The sequence below is a fragment of the Dreissena polymorpha genome, chromosome 2 (genome assembly GCF_020536995.1).
Source record: "Dreissena polymorpha isolate Duluth1 chromosome 2, UMN_Dpol_1.0, whole genome shotgun sequence".
Taxonomy (NCBI): domain Eukaryota; kingdom Metazoa; phylum Mollusca; class Bivalvia; order Myida; family Dreissenidae; genus Dreissena; species Dreissena polymorpha.
This window is the reverse complement of record NC_068356.1, coordinates 81,667,983-81,689,996: the sequence shown is the minus strand read 5'-3', so window position 1 is coordinate 81,689,996 and position 22,014 is coordinate 81,667,983. Positions and strand designations below refer to the sequence as shown.

At 34.9% G+C, this 22,014-nt stretch overlaps 2 protein-coding genes across 4 annotated transcripts in view; one reads left to right on the top strand and one right to left on the bottom strand.

Annotated features, from left to right (window-relative positions):
- Positions 1–5,325: 5,325 nt before the first annotated feature.
- On the bottom strand, positions 5,326–17,323 carry LOC127867790 (uncharacterized). 2 transcript variants are annotated; one of them, XM_052409241.1, is made up of 12 exons: positions 17,128–17,323; positions 17,000–17,020; positions 16,125–16,209; positions 15,674–15,795; positions 15,126–15,322; positions 14,659–14,820; positions 13,347–13,506; positions 9,610–9,693; positions 9,297–9,399; positions 8,232–8,353; positions 7,551–7,595; positions 5,326–6,519 (listed from the first exon to the last, which is right to left on the bottom strand). In XM_052409241.1, the coding sequence occupies exons 1-12, from the start codon at positions 17,162–17,164 to the stop codon at positions 6,329–6,331; spliced, it is 1,329 nt and encodes a 442-aa protein (XP_052265201.1). In that variant the 5' UTR covers positions 17,165–17,323; the 3' UTR covers positions 5,326–6,328. The 2 variants fall into 2 exon arrangements, with proteins under 2 accessions (XP_052265201.1, XP_052265200.1); XM_052409240.1 differs by having other exon boundaries at positions 16,125–16,212; positions 17,128–17,321.
- Positions 17,324–19,195: 1,872 nt separating this feature from the next.
- The window catches only part of LOC127867794 (venom prothrombin activator pseutarin-C non-catalytic subunit-like), a 7,107-nt gene continuing 4,288 nt past the window's right edge, over positions 19,196–22,014 (top strand). For both annotated transcript variants that reach the window (XM_052409250.1, XM_052409249.1), the window contains exons 1-3: positions 19,196–19,313; positions 20,285–20,311; positions 21,471–21,673. In XM_052409250.1, the coding sequence (XP_052265210.1) occupies positions 19,277–19,313; positions 20,285–20,311; positions 21,471–21,673 (267 nt within the window). In that variant the 5' untranslated portion in view covers positions 19,196–19,276. The remainder of the gene's footprint in view (positions 19,314–20,284; positions 20,312–21,470; positions 21,674–22,014) is intronic.

Genomic DNA, 22,014 nt, shown 5'->3' with positions numbered 1-22,014 from the left:
AAGTCCGAGGAAAATGATAAATATTATTACATCTATGTATGTAAATGTGAAATCAAGAATCAAATTAGTTAATAGAATAAGTAATAAAAATTTCTCTTGTTTATTAGGAGTGAGACATGGTGAATCATTATCACCGTTCCTTTTTTCTATTTATTTGAATGATATTGAGGAACATTATATTTTAAATGGTTTTAATGGGATTGAAATTGGAATTTTTTCTGTTACTATATGCAGATGATATTGTTATTATGGCTGATCAATATTCAGACCAAAGAACAGTTATTTAATCAACTTGTTTTACCAATTTTAAATTATGGCTCAAAAATATGGGGCTTAGATGAACCCATGACATTTGAGACAGTACATTTAAGTTTCCGTAAAAAATTATTAAGTGTGCAAATTCAATCCTTAATTGTGAGACGTGCAGTTAATGAAATAAGATATTGGCTTAAAGTAACCCAGTTTAAAGACCTTAAATATTTTAAGTGCATATATTTACATATGTGTAACACTTTGATAAGTAAACCAAATATGCACACATGGGCTAAAGCTGTTTGTAACTTGTTGCAGTCCTTGGGATTACATTATGCATGGATAAACCAAGGAGTAGGTGATGATAAGTGCTTTTTATCTCTTGTTAAATCCAGATTAAATGATGCTTTTATACAAAATTGGCTGCCTGAACAGAATAATTCATCAAGAGCAGTAAGTTATAATCTCTCTTGTAAATTTGAATTCTAGCCTTATTTAAATGCTTTTACTATTGATAAGTTTAGGTTTAATCTGTGCCGACTAAGAATATCTTAATAGATTGAAAATAGAGCCAGGAAGATGGCATAAACCAGAATCTATACCATTCCAGGAAAGAAAATGTCAACATTGCAATGTCTAGGAAGATGAATTTCATTTGTCGAATGTTCCTTATACAATGATATTAGAAAAATACAACAAATATTCAAAATGTATAGAGTTAATGCAATCTGATAACCAAACAATTAACATAAATTTAGCAATTTATGTTCATAAAGCATTTATTCAAAGAAATGTCTATAAATATTATTTTGAGTAATATACATGTCAGAAACGTTGACTTCTCGCTGTCAATAGCGCTTTTTATGTTAACATTATGTTAATATACATGTATCTTTTAACAATGTATGTATATAACATAAAATGTTTGTATATGATCAATCATGCCATGAAAAAGTATTTATTAATGACCACTTGCATGCATTTTGTTTGTATAAATATTTCAACATACATGTGTACTCATGGACTGTAATGTCTACTGTATCTTGAATAAACCATGAATGCAAATGTACTAATTTTTTCAGAGTCTGTGCTAAGCCAAACGCTGAAAATATGTCCATATTCGAACTGCTACACATCGAGTGACTGGCAAAAGATTCATCAGGCTTCGGCAATTATGTTCGAGATACGAAAAGGCGACGGTCTTTCCTCAGCACCTCCAATTCCCACGGATAAAAGAAATCCCGACCAAGCCTGGGTGTTTTTCATCGTAGAGCCACCGCTGTTTAATGCAGATCCATACGAGCCGTAATTTCAGCCCAATTGGTCATTTGCTATGAATTGGTCGATGACCTTTATGCGAGATGCGGATATTTTCTTCCCGTACGGGACGCTTGAACGGCGAACTGATGTCCAAAACCGAAATTACAGCGCCATCTTCGACCAGAAAACCAAGTTCGCAGCCTGGTTTGTAGGAAATTGCATTACGCCAAATAAAAGGGAAAAATATGTTGAAGAACTCCAACGCGCGGGTGTAGAGGTCGATATTTATGGCGGATGTTGCAAAAGATGTTGCCGAGATTCAACAACGAGGCAGCGAAGAAAACTCTTGATCGATATAAATTCTACTTGTCATTTGAGAATTCAAATTGCGAAGATTACGTCACTGAAAAGCTCTTTTCCAACTACAATTATGACGTCATACAGCTTGTTATGGGAGGAGCAGACTACAAGCGTTTGCTTCCGAATAATTCCTACATAGACACCGCGGACTTCAAAAACGCGACCAAAATGGCTGCCTATCTTAACGTCCTTGGAAATAATAAAGACAAATATATTGAAATGTTGCAGAATAAGCACCAGCTTGTCTGGAATGGGCATAATACTTTCGATGAAGCCAGCTTCAGTAAATCGTTTTGTACTTTGTGTGAAAACTTGAACAACTTGGATTCGAATAGAAGAGTTTACCGGTCTATGAACGATCATTATCGTATCAGTCGCTGTCCTCCCTTTACGAAAGCAGAGCCTTATTATCACTGACAGTTCTTTCTTGTCGACGACAGTGCCTTTATTGTAATTGACTGCATTCTTTTATATTAAAACAGTGCCAATTGATAGTTATTGACCTTCGTTGTCGAAAACAGTGCCGTTTTATTAGTTGACGGCCCTTTATTGTTGAAATATTTGCCTAAGGTAGTTGACTGCCTTTACTTTGTGTCTACACTTCATGATGATTACATTTTTCAAATGTGTAATCCATCTCTTGAGACACTTGGAAATAGTTAACTAAATTATACAATTTCATGCGGACGGACCTAGCAACCTTCAAAATGACCCCACAGTCAAACTTCGAAATGGTAAGACTGTATATGTCCAGTTGAAGAGTTACTACCGAATATATGTTATTAACACTATTTACCCGCTTATTTTATCACGTTGACCTTCGTATATCGTTTATCTACAAAGTTATAATTATTGGTGATCGATCAACAGACAAATAAACCGTTGTTATTACCTTGCATTCACTAACGTAAACATGTTCCCGTTTCTATTGATTGGCATGGAAGTTTTACTCTGCAAAATGATCTAAATATCTAGATCAAGATCATTTTGGTAAGAAATTAGATTTAATGCATGTTTAAGAATTAAAAATCTTCATGTGAAGAATAGTTATTAGCGGTCAGTTTTGCTTCGTTTTGGATCCTTTTTTTCGTCTTCTGTGAAAAGACCTGGTGTACACATTTACAATTTGATGTATGGTGTCTACCATCGCTTTTCCTGGTCCGTAAGTTTTCTCAAATATGTAATGATTTAACCGTTTAGTTCATGTTAAAGTATGTTGGTTTCTTTTGCGAGACTTAAAGTGATGATCATCGTTAATATGTATTCCAAATTAAAATGCACTTAGACTTAAGAGGTTTCGAGATCGTATCGAACACCAACTCTGTTACACCATTAACTTAAATTATATGTTAAACATTCCTATAAATATCTATCTCATATCAGTTGTATGGAGTATTACACAATTTAGTAATGCATCGGTTCAGATAGTAATTGCTATTTTGTTGAAACAGTCTTGGTAAGGTCAGAATTGTGATAATCAAGTAAGAAATAGTTTGTAATTGAACCATTATTCACCGTACAAAACGTAGCAAATTGTAAAGTGGTATTGTACTGTTGCATTGCATAAAAGTCATTTTGACCGTTTTATAATTGATAAACAGCTGAAAAAAATAATTTAATATTTAAGGTTACCTGAATAAGGTATTGGTGAAAACTACTGCAAATGCCCAATAATCGTTATCATAGAAACTGTTATTTAATGCTTGTATCATTAGACGATATCGGAAAGGACTGTTGGGCCACTAAAATAAAAAATATTCTGTTTACATACGGATTTGGTTATGCATGGATAAATCGATAAATAGGCGATAACATCTTATTTATTAATACATTCAAACAACGTATTATTGACTGTCATACAAAAAAATGGCATGACACGTTTCAAGTCGGTGTTATCATTACAAATACCATCGTCGGATACCCACGGCTGCTGATTACGCTCCGCTTATAGGAATGGAGAGTTACGTAATGAAAAGACCGGTGGTGTCCGACGATGTATAAATACTTTAAAACACATCTTGATCCCGAGAGATACCTCTCCCTGAATATCAAAACAAACTTTAGAACTGCTTTTGCAAAATTCCGCAGTGGTAATCATAAACTAAAGATTGAACTTGGTAGACATTTAAACTTACCATTTGAATCACGACTATGTACACATTGTTCAAATGGGGATATCGAAATAATTGATTGCGAAATCCACGTTTTTTTCATTGTGATAAGTATTGTAATATAAGGAATTTATATTTATATTCGTGGTTTTCATCTGGAGAGACATTAATCGATTTTTACAAAATCATGTCTTCGAATAATGATAACACTATAAGAAAATTGACTTGTTACCTTTTCCACCGTTTACAGGCAATACACACTTATGTATGATATTATATTTATAAAAAATATGACACAACTATGAAACTGTATTATTTATTTTATGCTTTCCGGTGGTTTATAGAGAAATATCAGTGAATTAAAATTGATAATTTCACTGTTTCAAACTGTGAAAATTATCAGTGAAAATAATCGATAATTTTCACTGTTTACTGTGAAATGACGTCATTTTTTTACGAAATGACGTCATTATCTCAGCGAAATTCTTTAGTTAAACTCTTTAACAATGTATATAAACGGTGACAAAAAACATTAAATAAAATGAAAATTTGTTGGATTCGGTGGATTATCGATTAAAATTCACTCGTGGTCATAGAAAAAAATATGCGCCGCTCGTGAAAATATAATTTTCTATGATCACTCGTGAATCAAAATCGATAATTCACCAAATCCAACAAATATCCTGTATATAATGTTATTGTATTATGTATTATGGGCCGGATGCCTTAATTTACTAAATAAACTGTACTCTTCTGTTCTGTTCTGTTAAGTGTTAAACCGCTTTATCTGATGGCAAACTAACTGGGACGACGACAGTTTTATATTCAATTCACAACACATGTCTAATACACATTAAACTCGGCTGAAAAAGATATCTTACGTGGACTGGAAAGTTGTCGACATAAATTGTCACTATTATATAGAGAAACCCATTTGCGATATCTACCAATGTTGACATTTATAATGTGCAAATAATTACAAGCATATACAGCCAACTTACAACAAAAATATAAAAACGAGCATTGTGTATCTCGTCCAATGAATGTCAGCATACAACATGAAGCGTTGAAAGTTTGGTTATTGCTATACGGAACACTAATTTTGGGTAAACTTTATTAAACAAAATGTTTTACAAAATATTCGTTTATTTTGAGTCTTCAAGAGGCTTTAACGATTTCACTGTACGCAGTCTATTGGAACACTTGTTTATTGCAAATGATATTTTCCCAATAACGCGTGGAGGTACACTGAATTTATTACCGACATCGTGTTGTAAAAACACGAGCTCAATGTGGCATCGAAGCAAACAGGTTGGAATTATGATAAAAATTCGAGTTTCAATAACATGTTTGAAAATCATTTATTGTGGTAAAAATATTAATACCGAACAAATAGAGTAATCGAAAATACGGTAATTTTTCGTCTAAAAAGGGTATCCGAACACTTAAAGTATCCAAAAACTTAAGAGTTATTATGGTAGGCTGCATTTTGTGTTCTCATTAATGCCCACTGTTATAATTTATAACGCAAGTGACATTAACCCATTTATGGCTAGCGTCCTGAAAAAAAGGACTTTGCAAACAGCGTAGACCCAGATGAGACGCCGCATGATGCGGTGTCTCATCCGGGTTTACGCTGTTTGCTCATCGGAATTTTTGTAAGAAATATTCTAAGTATAGAAATAAGTATACTAGACATCCCTAATTTTGGAAATAAATTGATCCAATTTAGAATGATGGGAGAGTCCACTGGGCATAATACTAACAGACTTGTTAGTATACTGACACTCATTACTACACAAATGCAGCATATGATGCAGTTAAAACGTCTTCTACGTGGTGTCTTCAGCTTGTTGATTGATCAGAATATGTTAGCTTGATCCCTTTCTTGGAAATTATATTTATACCAGTGTTTCATAAATAACAATAGAGTTTATATCTGCTAAGTGGTTTTGAATTCCTTTCGGTAATGTTATGTGTGCCAATCAATTATACAATTTTTGTTTTATTCCTGATTTAATGGACGTTTATGTTTTCCTGATGAACGATACGCAGTTAACTACGAATGTTATGGTTTTCATAATAGTCGTGTACATAACTATGTCAAACGTGATAAAAATCATTAGTTTAATTATTTGAGTCTTGGAATATTTTACAGAATTGTTCTTCACATTTATAGCGTGTTTATAACTAATTATAAAAAATCTGTCTATTGCCATACACCCAATTGTAAAATATATGCCGAGTCATTTTCGAATGGTAAATGTTTATATATCTACTTAGGATGCATGTATAATTTATTTTGTATGTATTAAGGTCCACAGACTTTGTCGAATAATCGATATCTAATGGTTAGGACACGATCTTGAATGGTAGTCACACACACCAGAAATCGCGTCAAACAGTAGTTGTTCTGGGCATGCGCGTATATATAAATAACCTTCCGAACACGAGGCAAAAAAATGGCAGCCCCCACAAGCTTGAAAATCTCCATTTCCGGCTTGACGACATTCATTTTTCAGTGTTACGCAACCATCTGAAAAAAAAGATACAAATTGTGTTTGAATCACAGGATATGTGTGTTAGCGTGTAATGTTTTGTCTGACAATGTCAGGTACGATTGTTTTTTATTATACAACATCACTTTTTTATTCTTTCAAGTTAATCTTTATGTCGATATTTTAAAGTAGCCTTTTCACGTTTTGGTAAATTGACACAATTAAAAAAAGCTGTTTCAGATTCGCACATTTTCGTTTAAGTTATGATATTTTTTAGGAAACAGTAATACTGAATATTTACCATGCTCTAAAATAGCCATTATATGCATCTTTTAACGATTTAAAAACCTGAAAATTATAAAGCGTTGCAACGTGAAACGTTGTTGTCGTTATATTATGTGAAACTACGAGGATTGCTAATAAAAAGCATATAATACATCCATCATGTATCAGCAAGGATGGCCGAGTGGTCTAAGTGCTCGACTTTTACTCCAGGACTCCAGGTTCAGTGGTTCGAGCCCTGTTGAGGGTTACTTTTTTTCTTTTTTAAATTTTATTCTTGATTGTTTATTGGAGCTTTTTAGATCCAATTTTTACATTTATCAATTTAAAACATTTAATGACAAACTTTAATACATGCCAAAATATGTGAACATGCCCTTTTAAGATTTGCAATGTTGCGAAATTTATATACACTTTTCATAAAGGCGGCGCAAGGAGTGTGAAGAAGATCTTAGTCAATTTTCATCACTCACTTGGCGCAGTAACCTTGTCCTTTTTAGGGCAACCAGACATGAATTATCTTTAAATTGTCTACCAGTGCACATTAAGGTCTCATTAGTCATCGTGCACTTGTCAATTTATATCAAAACTATTTCTTTGGCAAATTACGGAGAGTCTGGGTAAATTTGACCTACTTTGGCTCAAAATTAAATATTTTCCCCTGAAAGGTCACAGGGGCTGGTCAATAAATAGAGTTGTCGTGAGGACAAAGCGACGACATGTACAAACACACACACACACACGCACACACACACACACTTATATACAATTTCCAGTGTTCACTTACTGGTATAGTTGTTGGTCGGAGGAAGAGGTGTAGGGGCGCTGTTGTCTAAAATACAAACATGGATATGCACTATAATTATCAAATTACTGCTATTTACGCTATGACCATCGGTTATGTTATTGTTATGTTTGTATTTTACCAGTATTTCACGCGAACTATTCATAGGCAAGATACGCTGATCTGAGCGCTTTACAAGTGGTGAGTACTATGTGAACATTATTAAGCCAGGAGCTAAAATATGTCCTGATTAACCATACTTTTCCTACTTTAATAGCTTGCACTCGAATCAAAAGCTATGTTTAACAGCTGAGTTTGAATCAACGCATTTGGGATTGACAGTCCAGGTCTGGTTTTTAGACCTGTAAAAATCTTACATTTCTTCCGAATAAAGTTCATTTTTACAAACAAAAGTATTTACTTTCATAAAATTTATACGTAAAATGATCTGAACATCAATTAGCAATATACGTTAGAACGTACACAAATTTTAGGAGTTTTAATATTCCATTATGAATTTTATAAGCTAGAGAGAGTAGCTAGTCAGTCATTATGACACGTTCTTAAATAGCATTTCAAAATAAATCAAATTTGCTATAGCGCATAAACAAAACATATTCTTTGGACAAACGTGTTCATGATATTATTATATTGGTTTATGTGACAATACATGTCGATACTTACAAATACACTTTGGGATGCCTGGACCTCCAAGCCAGACGCCCGTTGCCTGGTTGCACACGCGCTTTATCACAAGGTCGTTGCTTTCGAACTTGTAGTGTTCATCGCATGTCGCAACGCAAACTCTGATATATTTAAAAACAAACAATGTTTTTATAATGTATCGTTCTATGGACGATATGTAAGCGATAGGCAATATATAGCTACTAAGTAGCTGGACAATAGGGTTCGCAGAGAAAACATTCGATGTACTTAACACTATCTTGTAAATAATCGCTGAATAAAAGTCACTTTGATGCGTATGATATTTAAATTAAATACCATTCAGCTATAATAACTGTAGTGCTCGTGTTCTAGTCGTGAAACACTAGCTCCATAATCGAAACTCGATCACAACTTATAAATATATCGGGGTTTTTTACATGACACGTCTTTAATTTAGTGTCTGCTACTTGAAAGACCAAGGGTCACATCAGGATACCGTCTACTGTGATTGGCCCGTTCTAAACAAATGATTCTTAGACTCGCATGTCATTTAATGTCTAACATTAAATAATAATCTTCAAACCGTAATGCTTGAAGGTGATATTTAGCATGGTAGTTAACATGTTCAAATATATGTTGATATTGTGTTAATAACGTTAGTACGTAAGAAGCAATTTTAGTCTTCTTATATGCAAACTCTGAGTTATTTTTTATTACGACTATCAGTTTATACTTAAGTTTAAGAATCGGTTCGTGAATACAGACCCATGTATCGCTTGCAATCTACCATATCTTTACGTACTCGTCTTCAGATATCGGTGCCATACGAATGCGAATCACGATGCCATGCCAACCAACAGGCTTTTCAGTGACGACACTTTCTGTCTAAACTATCTTTTCGTTTAGAAGAGACTTCGTTTTATCGAAACATCCATTTAGGCGGAAAGTGTCCTCCCTGATTAGTCTGTGCGAACTGCACAGGCTAATCTGGGACGACACTTTACGCACGTGAACTAAGTCCCCTCTTTCCTGAAGCGCGGTTCATATACAAACTCACAGAAACGCTGCATACTGGGTACCTACAGAGAGCCGGTCTGCTGTTCGCAGTGCATGATGCCGTGTGAGGACGGGGGTAGGGCAGTGCACATATTAGGGCGCTGTACCGTTGTGCTGGTGAGGATACTGGCTGTAACAGAGGGTTTGGTTGGTTTACATTGTCAAAATCATCTGCGGATTTTCTTGTATATGTTTATTCAAAGAGGTATAAAATTATGATATACAATGCTGAATTAAGTATTCGTTAATTTTACATGCATAACCAAAGCATTAAAACAATTCAAGACTGTTGGGTAAGCTAATTTCCTGTCGGTAAATAAAACACATTTGTTACACTTACTGGTGGTTGGGTCCTTGTTAACGATGTTAGGGTCTAATGTCACAGTAGTTGTCAACAACGTGGTCCTTGTCGTCGGTGTGACACCTAAATAAAAAATCAGAGCAGGTTTCTTGAGGTATGCTTCTGTTGTTTAATTTCGTGAATAATGTAATCAATGCAAACATCAAGTGTAATATATATTCCATGATAATTCAAAATTCGTACGTATGTTTATTAAATTGTACGCACGCATACAATCATAATAGTTGTTATAAAACACTACCGTTTTGCGTGCTGCTATTTGTTCTGAGTTTGTCGACGGATGCCAAACAGTCATAAGAAAACAACACTAGCGATAGTTTCATTCATGTTTATATCTGGTTCAAAATTACACCATATTGGTAATATTTGTTGATGACAATTCATGCTAACTTCGGAATAATGCATGCCACATATATTGACGTCAATCTAGCCTCGGAGAATACACCGACTACATGGTTTAATGATACTAGATGAATGTATGCGATTTCCTTTATGTTGTTTAAATACAGATCGTAACACGATTACACGGTAAATTGGCGGTTGTCTTCATATCGGATGGCTTATGTTAACGCCAATATAGCCTCGGAGCAGTAAATGCATGCGAGTGCATCTATGTTGTTTAACTACAGATCGTGAAAAGATTATATGGTAAATTGATGTTGGTCTTCATATTGGATGACTCAATGCACTTATCAAATAGATATAATTAACCTCTTATATTTGTAAAGGCTAAGAACTATTTTAGCAGACCTATCTTGTCCACAGACTTTAGAGAATCTAACATAAAAGAGAAAAGTTCATTTTGTTGTTTAAGTCGTAATAGGGCATCCACGGGTGGGCGGATTTCGTCATAACCTTGAAGTTATATTAATTGATTAAAATGTTATTGACTAGGTAGAATTGTGTTTTAACAACTAAATAAAGAATTCAGAACTATTCTGCAAGTTATTGTATATGTGTTATTATGCGACCCATATATGTTTTGGTGCCGTGGCCAGGATCGAACCAGAAGTAAAACCACTACAGCGAGATCACCGGCTACGAACAAAGGATGAAAAAGGTCAGTTGTTCAATTTAATGATGGCAATTATTAATTATAAAATAATGGGAGGGAAATTTCCAAACAATATTTTAGAAATAGAAAGTAAAAAGACGTCATGATTAAACAATTGTTTAGAAGATTTGTAAATTTGTATGTATTAGAAAAATATAGCATTATGTAAGAGAAAAAAATATATGAAAATCAGTAAAATGTTGCTTTTATTGGTAATTTTTTCTAAAATTCCTGTGAATTGAGAATACACAAAAATGTAATGAATAAAAAAAGTATCAAGAGTTTACATTATTTTATGTATGAAATGAAAAAAAATACAAGTACAAATAATTAAGAAAAGTTTAAACATTTTATATAAGTGGATGTGTTATTACAAAAAATGAAGTAGGGACCTACACATAAATTAGAAATTATAAACGAACCAATAAATCAGATAACATGAACAATTTTACATCGTATATGCATTATTATAATAAAGGAATCTGCAATGTACACATTAATAAGAATATTTTAAGAATTTTACATAGTGTTTAACATTATTAGAATTAAGCGATTAAGAGTGTACACATAAAGTATTATGTATTAAATGGTTTGTTTATTATTATTATAATAAAAAAATGTTGCGGGATTGTGTTTATTATTACAATGAAGGAACCAAAAGAGGACAAATAAAAAAATGAAAAATGAAAAATACTGTAAGTGTTCTGAAGTGTATGATACGGAAACTAGGAAATTACAATTGAATAAAAATATTCGAAGAAATCATAAAAATAAAATAAATTAGGAACGTACACATAAATAAGGACAGTAATTTTATTTGAGGATATGAATAGGACAGACACACACAAATAATAATAATATAATAATGTAATTATGTATACCCATCATCATCATTGTCTGTATCGCAAATTTATGCGAAGTATCGGTAAGTTGTACATTATGTCCTTAAGCGTGTAAAGCTTAACAGAATAGCTCCTACCATTTACGAACGGTGTAAAGTGAATATCGCATTATATTTATAGAAGTAGAACATTAAGAGAAAAAGACCTGAATTTTAAATGTGCCGATCAAGGTTCTGACATTTTGAATGTGTTTTAAAAGTCTGTCCTATAATCATAATGTACATAGTTTTATAGGCTAACACGCATATCTAAGAATTAGCAGGTAAATTCTTTTAATATAAAAATGCCTCCAAAAAGTTAAAGTACATTGGTAAACATGAGGTTTTTATGAGCTAAGGATATGACCAGGAGTAGAGAAACAAGGTATTGTGATTCATAATTACGCATACGTAAATGACCTGTCAGATGTCAAATTGCCATGTACTTGTTTGAAGTAAGTTTTGAGGACTGATTTTATAAGATGTAAAGGATTTTTAATACGGTGTCTTAGTAGGTTGTAAAGACGATATTTCAGAAAAACTAAAGGGGATATTCATAAATGTATGCCATTATTATGAACAACTGATGAATTGACCAATGCTTCAAAACAACGCGAATAAAAGATCGATAATTGAAGACTACGCATATGAAGATCGACATCGCGACACAACGCATTCTCCAGATAATTGAAACCCATACTACGTGAATAGCGTAGGGACATCATTGTGTTTTGCTTTGAAAGCATAATACATGGTCCGTAATGCTTGATCTGAAATCAACGCCTGAGAATCTTCGAAATGACATCAAGTGACGTAACAGTGGACAAAATACCTACGACGTTTAACACAATGGAGTGATGCAGCGGTTCATCTAGTTGACTTGCTTATATAAAGCTTCCGAATTTCAAATATATTAAAAATCTGGCGCCTTAAGACATCACGGGAAACTACCATAGCTTAGACCAGGTATGTTTTTTTTACTAAATGAACTAAATGAAGACCTTTATGTCACAAGAGAAACGATGGCACAGATTCAACAACAACAACAACAGAAACAACAACACGTTGGCAACAGATTCAACAGAAATAACAGAAACAGATGACGAATTCAAGACGTAGCTTACCGTCAATCATTATTGTAGAGTTGTCCTGTTTCTTTATATAATGGTTGCTCTTTCCATTTTAATGTGGATCCATAACCACACATATTTGACAACGAGTCCCCCTAATTGTAGTTAGGTAAATAACTTATATTACTTAGGGGCAATTTTGCACTCCTGTTGCAGTGTCAACTTTCGTGATCTCGATAAGTTATCTAAAATCTTAGACGCCATTCATTTGTTTGACAAGAACGTAATGAAATTCGTGTCAATATATTCTATATATAATTTCGATTATTTTAAGTTAAACGGAAATTAGACCGATTAAATAGCTATTAGTATAGCCTTTCTTTAACACAACGACAAATACTTATCCTAACATCCATGAGAGATACCTCTCACCATTCACTCGCTATTGTTCATCAACAAGTTATCAATCCTAACAAGCGAGGTAAAGCATCGTATCCAATAGCTATAGCTCATCCTAAACACTTTGTCATTAACTCATCCTAACAACCGAGGGAGATAACCCTCACTATTGAAAAGATAAAGCTAAGCTTTCACATGAGGGCAATAACTTATCAAAACTACATTAGGAGATAATCCACATTATTCAAGAGCTTATGCCCATCTTCGACACTATGATAATAATCCATATAAAAAGCCAAGGGAGAAAACTCACATGCAGGAGCGAAGCCGTCGGATTCGCACCCCAGCAGATCGAACCTGAGCGCAATGTGTTCGTGCCAAGCCAGCGGGTTGATGCGAACGAAGCGGGCGTCGAAGGGGCAGTCGAGCATGTTCACATACGGAGTGTCGCGGTCATGATTGCCGGAAAGAAACTGGGGAAAAGTAACGCAGTATTTTTACAAGATATGTGGAATATGTAATTTGTTTGAATAATTGTTCACAGGAAGACGTTTCCTTTTTAAGCGGAAAAAGACTACCCCATATATATACTAAAGAAGCAGATGGGCTTTGTTATTGTAAGGTGGTGAAAATATTGTTCCATTATAAGAATTCGTTTCTCAAGATGCTCAAAGTATTACACATCATTGATTTTCTGAATCAACTCAAATGAAGCATATTAGTTATCTTTGCTATAATACAAAAAACGAAAAATGATACAACACTAAACAATCATCATCAGAATGTAAATATTGCGGAAACAGGGTGCAGGTCTTTTTTTCTAATAACTTTTTAAAACAAATTTTCTGAAGAATTTCAACTAGTGTATGAAAGACAGTTTTTATGCGGTTTATGGCAATGTGCAAAACATAGGAATTACTTTATTTAATAAGCCTGTGTTCTTGGCCCAAAATTCAATGTGTAATGAATTCATATACACGGTTGTGCTGAAGGCAACGTGAAAGTTTGGCATCGATTTCAGGCGTATTCAGTAATGTATTTTTAAATCTTAAGATATCAGCACAAACTGAAAGAAAAATTGGCTTTTATGCACTAAAGATTTTTGTAAACATATTTCAATAACTTGAGATGTTTGCAAACATATAGTTCGTAACGGTGTGTTTTTATTCTGTCCAGCCCGTGTATAAACCCCGTTGATCCTTCACCCTAGATACTATTACAAATTAAAAATCAAAAATATATTTTCCTCTTTAAATACCCACCTTTATTTGTCATGGGTTGCGAGAGAGAAGACAAATGATAGTTTAATTTTTAGTCATCGATGGCTTATCAGTAGCTTGGCAACGCGACCCAATGGACCCAATAAGTTCACATACATGATCTCTCATTTTCCGTAAGCTGTATGACGCATGCGCACAATTACCACGTCCGTGATGTAGATGAGCCTTTCTACTCACTCGCCGATTCCATCCGTCTTGAGTTACCGATCAAGTATTGGGTTGGACTAATAGTTGTATATACGGCGGTATAATGGTGCCGTCAGTATAGTTTTAAATTATTCAAAACATGATAATCACGTCATTGGACAAAATTGCTTAGCCAAAGTTTACCGATTGATGGCATACCTGATCGCTGACTTTGAGGGAGCTGTACGGCCGCCACGCCTTGCCGTCATCACTGTAGAGCAGTCGGTACTGAGTGACGTACTCGTTCGCCGGGTCGCCGTCCAGTACCGCCCGGCCCTGCGTTACCACTCCGCGCACGCGCATCGTCGCGTTGAACTCAACCTTCAATGGACAGGGTCGATTATTCATAAAGCTTGTTATGAATTCCGTTGCATGTAAATATCTTGGTAAAGATTTCACCCCATGTATGTGTTACTTCGTTGTTAAGAAACCAGTGACTGATTTTTATAATATTCCATAAATGGTAAGATATGAGTTTTGGATTGTTGTTGAACCGTATGTGTTTGATATATTCGACAGAAAAACAGTCACGCTTTCCAAAATCGTCTGCTGAGTTTATGCAAACACACACACGGTTCATCGCCTTTATTTGACAAGCTCTGAATATAAATTAATATAATACTGACTTGAACGTATTGGTCGAGGGAGTCTAAGTTCGCCTTCCAGCCCCCTGCGTACACGTGCAAACCGGAAGCCTCCACCTGAGCGTCCAGGCGCGCCCTGTCCGGTCCGGTCTGCAGAGTTCGAGATCCCAGGAATCGAGAGGATGCGCTCAGATCGCTATCGTTCACCAGGGTAAGGAGGCGGCCCATACACATCCCAGCTATAGCAGTCACAAGGGTTAATCAAAGGGCCTAACACGGCTATTCATGAATTTTAAACTCAATCTAGGAAAACGACGTTTAATGCATGTGCGTAAAGTGTCGACACAGATTAGCCTGTGTATCCCGCATAAACCCTTCTGATTCTTGCTGTGCGATTGTGATTAATGTAAAACTGCGATGGCAAAAAGTTACTAGTTGACATGGCAATGTCAAAATAAATGTGTTTATTGCGACGACTGCGATAAATATTTAAAATATAAAAGAATACGCACATCCTCCGTTCATGCAGTTCCTGCTGAAGGTGAGCTTCTATCTTTATATTTCTTGTTACAAATTAAGAGGTTACTTACGGACACAATCTGGGAAGCCCGCACTGGGGGACCAAATTCCGGTTGTGTTGTCACAGGACTTTTGGATCTCGCGCGCTCCCGTCTCGAACGCGTATCCTTTCTCGCACACGATCACGCATAATCTGGGTTACGTGTGGAAGTACCATTATGAATGTTATGTATGCAATTTGGTTAACATTTGGTTCAAGGAGTATTTTCTTATAGACTGGTTCATTATTTATCAGTTGCTTACTTTCGACCATTGAACAAGATTTCCACAATAGCATGCAAACATGTAATGTTTTCAAACCATAAATACATAACTCAAACGAGTGTATACATTTCTGTTTAGTCTAAGAATACACAGCTATGATGAAACTTTTAACTTTAGTAAATTCATGTTTTCAAGTTTAAATTTAGTGAATGAATTTAATGACAAAGGCCTCCAACACCAGCATTGCTTACAACTTACAATTCTTGTTTATTGCTTCTACACTGGACGAGTCCATTATCTACAGTTGGACTTGTACATCGACTAACGGGAGTTGAAGTCGGGGCTGCTATGAAAACAATATATACGAACTAAAACATGAGCTAATGCAATATCCTTAAATTACAAGGTACTTTCAATATGCCTCTTCTAGACAAGATGCCGTCACAACTACTCCTGATTGCGCAAACGCTAGGATTTGATCTTTATGAGATTGGATCAAGTGTATCCACACACTACTAGTAACAACAACATTAAGATTGTAACGGGAAGGTATATTACGTCGTTATATTGTGTTCTGACATTTCTCATTATTAAAATGAACAGAGCTATTGTTGGTAATAATTTCCGATTAAGCATTGTTTATTGGTCAATAAACAACGTTTTGGAGTTCTAAAAGCGAATGAAATTACACACGAGGGCGTTAGGCGGAGTAGTTTAAAAGCTTCACATCAGAAAAGCAACGATATTTTTACTTGTTTTGCGCAAAATTGAAACGTGTTATTGCGTTGTTTATGATAGGCGAAAGATTTATCATTTTGTTTGTGTTTATTATATGACGTTAAGCAAGTTTCATGTTAAAATGATATGTTATCCATTATCAATTTTACGAAAAACAATATGAGTTATCAGTAGTATTATAGCAGCCACCGTCATAAACACTATCGTTACCAGTGGTTACTGTAGTGGGATCAGGATGAGCAGCCGAGTCTATCAACTAAAGCAGATTATCTTTTATTTCATTATTATAAACATTTTTCTAAGTGACTAGTTAATATTGATAACCACGATAATACACAATAGCATATAAGATTACGAATGTAACTGTTTCATATAATTATAGAGATAATTCATACCTGCAATTAAACCGGCTATTCCTGAAACAAAAAGAGGAAAGCATTAACCATAATAGCACAATTTCCTTTAAACTAAACTCATGTATATCAGTATAACGACAAATAATATGGTTTATTAAAAAAAATACCTAAGTAAATGTAAGCCAGCGCTAAAAGAATCGCCATTTTCACTAATACAATATTTTCCGTACACCACTACGCATGCGTGGCAAACACACAACAATGCACCAACGAAAAGATCTGCCGGACGCTTTTATCAGACTAAGTTTGTGTAACTTCGAGCGTAATCCGTTCATTTATTTACGTCCCAGCCTAGATATTAAGTTATTTTATATACTGACCAAGACTAATGCTGTTTATATAGTTATCGCAAGTTTCCTACACGACGCCGTTCACTGTTGATAACCGAAAACATGCGGGGTTGGGCAAATCTGTAGGCGAAACCGCAAATGACTAAACATTGAAATTGTTCCCAAAAGGAGAAACATATCGCAAACAATATTTTTTCCTTGTTTATAGTGTTCGTGTTCTTCATGAACTCTGGTATATGATGCAACCAGAATATGTGACGAAGTCTTTACGTGAATACAACTATTAGAGACAAGCGGCTTAAATCGAAGTAACTATTCTGATAACCACGAAAATAACACAACTCATTCGCTTTATTTGTCTTTATAGCATTTTATGCATGCATTTAAACGATGCACAATGTTATGTCTTGCGATCTTAACGCTATATCTCTTAACATTAATTTTCATGTATAATTAATTAACAATAACTGACTTTTAAATGAAAGACTTTACCTTGTCTTAACAGTGCAATTACTTAATGTATTGTTTGTTGTTATCTCTGTTATGGTACCTGTGGGACGACCAATTGTTGTTGTTTTTTCTTGGGTGAGAATTTTAATTTCATAATCGCGCGTATGAAATTCGTGTTTAAATGTAACTAAACCATGTTGTAGCCTTTTGCTGTTGCTAGTTTGTCATATTGCTGTTTTCAATTTTATTTATTTTTAGTTCTATCATTAACTGTTGCTCAACTTTAAGATATTTAGTTTAAACATATTTATTTCTTATGGCATGTACAATATATACAGATGTTACACAATATAAGCAGAAAAGGATTAAAACGAAAGAAGCAAGTTCTTATATAGTTTCTCTCCTTAGAATTAATATTTACACATGGAAGTGGCAGTGTTTAAAGACTACACATTTCATGATATATGCCAGTAGTAACAAGACGGGATATATGGAAGTGGCAGTGTTTAAAGACTACACATTTCAAGATATATGCCAGTAGTAACAAGACGGGATATATAAACATTAAAAAAGTGAGGTGATCAAGGTAGGATGAAGGATTTTGGTTTGGGGTCAATGTCAAATAAATGTAACGTCGATATTTGGATATGAATTATGAATCAACGAGTCATTTGCATGTTCTGTTCAGAGATTTCTACTTCGTTCTATCAGGTGTCGGTCTATTTCTAGAACATACACCCGGTTCAATCAGTAAAAGATGGTTAGTCAGAGTAATAGACACATCCATTATATTACATGAAGTACCATTCCATTGTTGCTAAATGATGTGTTAATACCCTCACAACATCAAGGAAATCATGGACAGCCGGGAGATTTACAGGCTAATCTGGGACGGCACTTTACGCACATGCATAAAACCCCTTTTCACAGAGCACGGTCCAAATTTTTTTTTTCGGAGCGGACATGCGCTATGAAAGGAGTGTTAATGTACTTAACGCGGTATGTGAGTGCGTGCACATCAAAGATACCGATTTTACACTTAGAGCTAGAGCAGGGGCGTAGCTTGGTAACAAAAACGTGTCATGCAAAATATTTAATAAATAGATCATTATGTCAATTGCTATGAAAATAAGCGAATTGAAATACACACACACAAATTAACGTTTATTAATTCTACACGACATTGTCATTAAAATAAAGCAGAGAGTTTATTAACTATGTTATGCCGTTGCAAAATAGTATACTTAAACTATGAAAAAAACGGGTACGTTTTATACTGCTTGATTTCGAATTCGCAACCGCACTCAATACCCCGACCAAGTTTTTTTTTCTTTTCGCTCTATTACTTGCTTAAAGTGTTGTTGTTGCTGTTGTTTTGAGAATCGATACTCTGCAGTTTTAAACTGTGTAAATTCTTAACATGGCTATGTCGTGTAAAGGAAGCTACGCCACTGACAATTATGTTAATGCAGCGGAAGTTTGAAATACGTACCCTGACTGCATCGGAATTGGAGAAATGGTGGGTGACGGAATTACGAGACGCGCTCTCATAGGTGAGTCGTTTCATGGTACATCGATTTATTTGTGTATGCGTGTAAGTATTGATTATAAAGCGTTTGGCCGATCGATAAATAGAAGTAATAATCCGTAAAGAATGCATTTTCTAAACAGGTTCATGAACGATTATCTTTAACATTATCGTTTACTATTTTTATGTCCCCCAATCTAAACTGGGGGACATATTGTTTTTGCCCTGTCTGTTTGTTGGTTTGCGTCAAACGTTAACATTAGCCATAACTTTTGCAATATTGAAGATAGCAACTTGATATTTGGCATGCATGTGTATCTCATGGTGCTGCACAATTTGAGTGGTGAAAGGTCAAGGTCATCCTTCAAGGTCAAATGTCAAATATATGTCGGGACATAGCGTTTCACAACCACATCTTGTTACTTAATATGTTTAATGTACATGTCTCTTCTCTGTGCATGAACTTGTGTTTGATTTTAAATTTAAAAAATCACTTATTAGCTTTTAAAGAAGCATTAAAAAGAAAAGCCGACAATGTACGAATGCGTTTTTCATACAATACATATCCACTACTGTGGTATTTGTATGACGGTTTATATTACTCAAATCAATATGCATGTGCATACTATTCATTTTTGTAACATACACGTTTACATTCGTTTAAAATTTTACTCTGAACTTACTTTATGGAACAATCAGTATACAAGTACTTAATACAAATATGGTTGATCTGTGTATCTTTTCACGGAATTTTCGTACACTAATTTCCCAAGTAAAGTTAGAAAACAAATAGCATAATGTTTTCTTCTTGTTGACTTTCTCTGATTTACATTGATAAACAGCGACCTGACATGCATCAAAACTTTATTTCAAATTAATTGGACATTTAAAGAAAGTAGTCCATAGCCAGTCGTCTAAGAAAAGTATCAGAACTTTATTCCCCGACAATTTTCAATAACTCATAACATTTTATAAATGTTTTAACATATATTTCAGCGTTCATCGTGCTTGCATCAGTGAGAGGTAAACGTCACTTAATTAACATCAACTTCCAGTATGGTGTGATATGCTCTTGGTCCACGTCTTTTAAAGATTATTGATCAATAAAACTATACATCTGGTATTCACTAAATCCTTGACAACCGGTTATAAAGCTTATTATTTTAACCCATTTATGCCTAGCGTCTAGAAAAAAAAGACCTTGGCAAACAGCGTAGACCCAGATGAGACGTCGCATAATGCGGCGTCTCATCAGGGTCTGCGCTGTTGCTTAAAGGAATTTCTGTAAGAAATATTCTAAATATAGAAATAAATATACTAGACATCCTTAATTTTGGAAATAAATTGATCCAATTTAGAAGGATGTGAAAGTCCAATAGGCATAAATGGGTCAAAACGGTGATTAAGTATGGTTACCAGATGAAGGATCTACTCTATTCAATTGTTTACGCTCTCATTTGTTTTCTTCTAATAATTATTTGCCAAGTTTTCCTCCATCTTATACACATGAACACATTTTTAATCTTACCATGGTACTATTTAACGTGTCAAATATTCAAAGGCGCTTGTAAGTATATTATATCCATTTTACTTGCCAATTATTGCGATGAGCTTTTACACTACTGGGAACGTTAGGTAACGGTATTTTGCCTCGATACCAATGTGCAGAATATGTAAAACTTTTTTTAACGAATACTTTTCGAAAAAATACACATTAAAGTGACTATTGATAACATATTTGAAGTAATCTTGAAACACAATAGTGTTATATTGCCTATTATTCCTGCCAGTCAAAACGTTTCTTCGCCTACATTTCTCTGGTTATCCGATTGTTGTCGATGAATTCCGAAGTATTTCGAGCTTTTCTTGTGTGCGCGCCGGTAAAAAGTGTAAGTCAGCTGAAATATTTCCGGTGATGATGGTCCAAGAAGGCGATTCGAAATGTAAATAAAGAAATCTAGACAAGTCTCAGATCTTTTCTCCCTTCAATTGTATGTTTTCGCCATTTTGAATACGTGTGAATATTGCAAGTAGGGGTGTATTCATACTTTGGGGAATGTAAAACTTTGCACATTACATTTTTGGGAAATAGAGATAATCAACAGGGTTCCAAAAGAATTACAAGTATATATCGCTACCTAACATTTAAATATGCTGTTAGTCATCGACGTTTTTCACCCAGGCCAGGATGTACTATGCCACGACAGGCTACTCCCCTCCGTACCAGACGCGCATATCACCGCATCAAGCAGCAACGTGGCCAATCAGCCGATAACGTCTCCCGCGAGAGGGCGCCTGAACACTACCGAAACTACGTTGTCGAATGGAACTATCGCCATGGGAGCGTGGGCGCCCGCTGTAGATCAACACGGGGAATATATTCAGGTTTGGCATTGTATTGAGGGAATAACATCTGATTTGGTAAACGATTCATGAATTCTGCCTCGAAATTAAGCATCGCTAAGGGTAAACTGGGCTTAATGTATATAGGCTGTGTTATCCGGAGAGGCTAATCAGGCACGACCCTTTACTCTTTTATGGAATGTTTCGTTTTAAGGAAGTATCATCCAAACGAAAATCCAGTTGAGGCGGAAAGTGTTGTCACTTATCAGCCTGTGCGACTTTGTAGCATATGCGAACCGCACAGGCTAATCTGGGACGACACTTAACGCAAATGAATTAAACCCAGTTTTCCCAGATCGAGGCTTTGTTCAACAGCCATTGGG